Genomic DNA, 6,179 nt, shown 5'->3' with positions numbered 1-6,179 from the left:
CAGTAGCTCATCGGATATACAAGAATCGGATCAAGTAAAGATAAGCACCCCCGTAACTGACTAGTATAGAAAAGCACCCCCGAATTTGTGCAAGTAAAGAATAGCACTCCCATATTTGAGCAAGTAAAGATAAGCACTCCCTGGTCTTGAATAAAAGCAAGTAAAGATAAGCACTCCCATATTTGAGCATGTAAAGATAAGCACATTATTATAATTATGGTTTAAACTTTAAACACAATAAATTATTTTGAAATTTTATTGATATATGAAATATAAAATGAAATATACAACACTGAAATAAGATGTCGTCCAGAAATCAAAAATACTTGTAAAAATTTAATTAAAATAATACTGTCTTGCTATAGTTTCACAAAATCTATGAAACTTGTCGTTCTTGTTACGTTCGCTCCACATGAATTCATGCAAATAAGAGTTCAAAAATTCTCGTTTACATCTATCATCCGTTTTATTCTTATTTTGTGTTTGTTCCAGTAGCTCTCTACTGCTTGTGTATGAACGCCTGTAGTCCTGTCAACAAAATTCACGGAGTGGTTAACTGTATGATGCGTATATCCAAGGTCCCTTTCAATGTTCCTGTATGCTTTCCATTGATCACTGTGAATAATTGTTCCAGGCATAACTACTTTCCTAATTATCGGCAACAGTGTTTCGGCATTGCGCGAATCAACAATCTCCATATAACCCAGGGATGGTGATGAAGTAGGATCTACTATTCCAAATACCCATAGTGGATTCTGGGGAGAACGTCCTCTATGGTGCTTTGGTTTATGGCTAAAACAAGATTCATCAATTTGTACCGTTGTGCCTGGTCCACCAAGCTTGATAGGGTTCCTTTCAAAATGTTTCAAGCAAATTTCACGAAAAAAGCTGAACATGTCAATAACTGTCACTTTTGAAACATTCAATAACTGTACGGTCTGCAAAACACTCAGTTCCTGACACCAGTAGAAGATTCCTTCAATCCACTTTTGTAAAGAAAGCTTTGAGCGATAAAAAAACGAATCTTTGCGAATTGATTCGTAGTGCTTATATTTACTGCATTCCTTAACTTGGCACTTCCAGACATATTTGTCTTGTATTGAAGAACGTTTTGTCCACTTCATTAAAATGCTACAATGAGGGCATTTTAGTTCAGCTCTCAAAAGTTTCTGCTGCTTCATCCAGTTAATTGCAGGAGTCGGGTCCTCAACCAACAGTGGCTTAAGAATTTCTTCATACAGAGAACGGTCCATGTTAAGGGTTTCTCTCAAGACTTTATACGACTTTCTGAGGTATATCATGCTAAAAAGTAAAATCTATCCGAACAGCAAAAATTATATACTCAAATAAGAAGAGAAAACAACTCGTTAATGTAACTATTTAAACTATTCAGAAGAGAAAACAACCTGTCAGAACATAAATAATCTATCAGAACAGCCAAAATGATATCCTCAAATAAGAAGAGAAAACAACTCGTTAACGCAACTATTTGAACTATTCAAAAGAGAAAACAACCTGTCAGAACAAATTAAATAATTTTGAGCAAGTAAAGAAAAGCACTCCCGAAATTGTGCAAGTAAAGGAAAGCACTCCCATATTTGAGCAAGTAAAGATAAGCACTCCCTGGGCCATGCAGGGGTGCTTATCTTTACTTGATCCCAAGAATCTTGAAATACCAGTAAAATGAAATAATTTGATGAATAGATCGGAGACCTATCTATCTGGAACACAACCAGTTACCAAAGTACAAGGCCCAAGTCGTTATTTATCGGTTGATTTATCCATCGCACGTGGTCAGACCTGCCAAACCCCGCCCCCTTCTTTTAGCTCCACCCACTAGTTTTCGGGCAAAGATGCACGTAAGTGGTGCATTGTAATACTTTGCGTTAAACTAATATTTCCTAAGTTGATTTAAAGGAAAATGTGTTTTGATGGAAGATCAAGAGCCTCATTATGATAAACAAATAATGACCAATTATCGAGAATCTGGAACTTGAAGCCTGATTGGTGTGTGTGTCTGCGTGCGCACTAATCCCCATGTGTCCCCTCCCGTGTCCCGGGACGTCCCGTTTACTCCAGACTCCAAAGCAGCGAGTAAATAATACAGGGAAGGAACACACTCAGTTGAAAACACGGCGATGTGTAACGCTGACATCGTTCTCTCTCGGCATCACTTGGACGCGGTCGTTCATTATTTTGACGTCATACTTACACCTCACCTCTTGAAAGTGCGTAGCGAACACGTCTCTTGGACATTGGATTTTTTCCTTTGTGTTCATGATTATGATGAGTTTTATTGCTAATGCTGGCGCGGTGCCACTGGGTTATGTCAGTGCCATGACTGATGGGCAAGGTCAGTGTCACAGGTGCGGTGGATTGTACTCTCATCACAACGAAGTGATGCCTTTGCAGCATCTTCAACGTTTCAATGGTAAGCTCTTGTTGACTCAAGACAAAAATGAAACATCAATTCCCTGAAAGTTACCGTGCTATATAAGTTGTACAGTTATTTTCTTTAAGATAAGCAAATGTGCAGTTTATGAAATTCAAGAATTCTTCATAAACTGAATATCTATTCGATTCTTTTTTTTTTATTTCATACCGATAACATCTAAAACATAATTCCTAAAAAATATAATGGTTAAAGCTGATTTATTATTAAAGGTTTTCAATTTCCATGCAATAATTTACAATTTACTTTATTAGGAAAAATAGGTTTAATATTTTACATTTTATTCAACTGAAATATTCCATACTTATCATTATAGTTACTTGGTTATTCCAAACTGTCTTTTATGCTTTAATCGCACCTTTTTCATAGTCTTTTATCATCATTGATTTAGCCATGATTTTGACGCCTTTTTATCATTATAAGTGCAATTTCCTTATTTCTTGAAATTACCGAATATCTATACGTCTATATCTTTCTCCCTACTAACAAGCTATAGAATGCTCACTCTTTTTTTTTATTCATTCTGAATCCTATAACAATTCCCCTTTTAAGGGTCAATTATATTGTTTCCTTCATGGTTTTGGCCTTCTCCCTTTTCCTTTTTGCTTGTTCTGTAAATAAAGTGTGTTCAAGAAGGATACAGTTACCCTCCCAGATGGTTTTCAAATAGTCATTGAATTTTCTCGATATTTAAAGAATATGAAATAATTTGAATGATGTTTATGGCTAGTTATAAGTTGAAATTCATCTGAAACGATTGATTCTAAGCATAGTCATTTCTAAACTAAAGATTAATTGTATACGTTTCCCATGAATTCATTTAGTATCTGAGAACATCTTCCAGCAACGATAACTTTCATCTTCCTTAAAATCTAAGAAAGCAGCTCTGTGCACTTTGAAAATGCCATCTCACTATCTACATCGGTGAGACGGTCTAGTCTCTTCTGTTCTTATCTATTTCAATAAATTTCTTTCCTTTGCTGACTCTTCTTTCTCACCCAGGCAATGAAAAATAAGTAATGCTATAAAGGTCTAGGCTATACACAAAACAGTGATTATATGAAAAATATCTGAAACAGACAGATGAAAATATGTCTGACTTTGAAAAAATAGCGGTCTGATATAGCCTAATTCTGCTCATAAGGTATAACTAATATTATGCTTATAAGGTATAACTAATAAAAGTACATAAGGCAAAAACTAGGAAGTTTGACAAGAGAGCATCAGACAAAGGGACGGTAGAAGTCACAATGGTTTCAGCTATAAGTTGGCAGTGGTTTATTGGACAGCATTTAACGAAAGCGCTGCAAAGATTACCATACGCACTGAAAAATGTAACTTACACAAATTCACTCATAAATAGTTGTGCGTATTGGGCACAAACCTACAGTTTTTACTTGTGTTTGTCGCTTTGACTTGGCGTAAAAATAATTCTATATTATTCCTGTTGGTTTTATTTTTCTAGCAGTATAATCATTATCATTATTTATTACCACTTTTATTATGATTATTGGGATCACTATTGATACCAACATAAATAAATTAAGTTATTTTAATTTTGCTGTAATAAATCATACTCAAAAGAGAACTTCAGTGTATATACGAGAGTTCCTCGGTCGACTAAGAGAAGCTTTTTTCTCTATTGGGAATAAGCTCCTCCCTCTAAAATTGGCAATGTCACAGACAGCAACGCAAAATTAATTCTGAAATATTCATCTCTCATACAATAGGTTCTTAGAAATAATTTCGTTTGCTATAGTTTTTCCGAGCATTAATTGTTATCTTTACATTAGAATAGCTTCATTAAACTATTTTAACCTCCATTCTAATTCCTCTCCAAAAGAAAAATGTGCAATCTGAAAATAACTTCGTTTCCTTTGGGAATAGAAAGTTCCTTTCCACAATTTTTTCGATTGCCTCTGAATGGAGGTAGGTTACGTGTTTACCAAATTCTCTTTAATTCTTCAATGCACTCCTCATCAGCAGTCCTCAAAAGCTTTAGGCAATTTGTCTTTAAATTCTGGCGTAGATTGCAGTGCTGTGTTAATATTTCTACTCATTTACAAATATTTCTTTAAAAATAAAAAACAAGGAAAAAACAACCTTTTCATATTCATACACGCATACACAACACACACAGCCACACACATATATATACAGTATATACAATGTATATGTAGTGATACTGCTAGTCGCAAACCTTCTGTTTCATCTATTCATTTATAGAAGTCCATTCAACGAATAGCGAAAATCCCAGAGTTAAGCAGGAAACAAAATTCAAAATAAAATTTGCATCTAATTTAATGTGGTCAAAATAGGCACATAGATGTCCAATGGAGCTTTTATGTGTGTTAATTTTCATAGATGAGTGTTAGAGCGATTCGCTTGCATTATCAAGGTCAGTAATTTGATTCCCAGTTAACAACGTCACTCATTAAATTGATGAGTACCGGAAGCCTCTACCCTTTCCGTGCTACATTTAATATTTCATAAATAAAAAAAAATATTTGTGGGAAAATGCATATATATATATATATATATATATATATGGGTGTGTGTATATGTAAACAGTATATTTACTTGAGTCATAATTTCTTTTCAGTGTTCCCTCCACTTCCTGACATCATCCTGAGCAACGCACCATCTCCCTCACCTCACCAACAGGAAGTTTCCTGTCCCTTCTACACTGACAGAAACAATTACACAGGTAGACTTCATAAAGGTTTGAAAATTTTTCAAAAGGATCCTCCACCAAGGACAGGACGAAAGTCAGCCACTAGTCAAGGCACCTCACTAGACCGCATCTATCGTTTGGTTAGGAGCTTTCGCACCCAAGGGGCACAACGCAGGGAAGAAGCTCGTGATCATTTTACCCGTGGATGTAGGGTCGATAGTACAGGCAGTCATGACCAAGAATGCCAATCGAGCCACCTTATTAGTATACCACAGTTCATACGGCAAGTGACTCCCTGCAGCCGTCTTCATCAGGATGTTGTTGATAGACAAAGGTCAATGTCTTTACTATCCCATGAATATCTCAACCAGGAACGCTGTTGCACAGTTGGGAAGGAGTTACTGAAGGTAGCTGATCGTTTTCAGCTAGACCATGGTAGGGTAAGTTATCTTTTTTTATGTGCCAGTTTTCTAGTCTTTACAGATTGGTCACTAAAAATAGCACAGTTTGCGTTCCATTTTTGTTGCTTCTATTATATCATTAGTTTTATACATTAGATTAAAAGATATCTAGTAATGGTTTTAAACGAATCGCTTCATAATGGAGATAAAAGAATACCTCGCATTTACAGCCCGAAAGGTAATGGAATCTGAATATATATTTTCCCCATTTTACATTTTAGTCATTATGAATTGACTTCATTATAATCCAAAGATTTTAATTCTAATTCTGTTCTTTCTATTTGTCTTCTCTAGGCCTTAAAGAAAAACAAGCGGGTGGCAGTGCTGAGCTTGGTCCTTCCCGAGGCCTTCACACAGTGTTTTGCTGCTTCTGTTTTATGCCTGATTTGGTGGAGACTTCTTAACAAGTTGCGTTGACTCTGAAGGAGAAGCAGGAGAGTGTATTTTTGAATTCGCCTTTATAAAAGAATGTCGTCAGTTGCGAGTACTCATTAAAGCAGAAGTTGCTTAGAACCATTACCCAAAAGCAATAGTCTCCTTGCTGCTTCCTATCAGAACGGTATTGTAATAATTTCACGGTTTCTATATCCGA

General features: G+C 35.7%; 2 protein-coding genes across 2 annotated transcripts in view; one reads left to right on the top strand and one right to left on the bottom strand.

Moving 5' to 3' along the window:
- Positions 1-434: 434 nt before the first annotated feature.
- LOC137659199 (uncharacterized) lies at positions 435-1,301 on the bottom strand. Its single transcript, XM_068394265.1, has one exon. The coding sequence runs from the start codon at positions 1,299-1,301 to the stop codon at positions 435-437; it is 867 nt and encodes a 288-aa protein (XP_068250366.1).
- Positions 1,302-2,095: 794 nt separating this feature from the next.
- LOC137643165 (uncharacterized) overlaps positions 2,096-6,179 on the top strand; it is a 5,031-nt gene continuing 947 nt past the window's right edge. The window contains exons 1-3 of the mRNA XM_068376021.1: positions 2,096-2,431; positions 5,055-5,566; positions 5,882-6,179. The exon at positions 5,882-6,179 is cut by the window's right edge and continues 947 nt beyond it. Of these exons, the coding sequence (XP_068232122.1) occupies positions 2,278-2,431; positions 5,055-5,566; positions 5,882-6,004 (789 nt within the window). The 5' untranslated portion in view covers positions 2,096-2,277 and the 3' untranslated portion in view covers positions 6,005-6,179. The remainder of the gene's footprint in view (positions 2,432-5,054; positions 5,567-5,881) is intronic.

The sequence above is a fragment of the Palaemon carinicauda genome, chromosome 1, assembly GCF_036898095.1.
Source record: "Palaemon carinicauda isolate YSFRI2023 chromosome 1, ASM3689809v2, whole genome shotgun sequence".
Lineage (NCBI taxonomy): Eukaryota > Metazoa > Arthropoda > Malacostraca > Decapoda > Palaemonidae > Palaemon > Palaemon carinicauda.
This window is presented reverse-complemented; position numbering and strand designations above follow the sequence as displayed.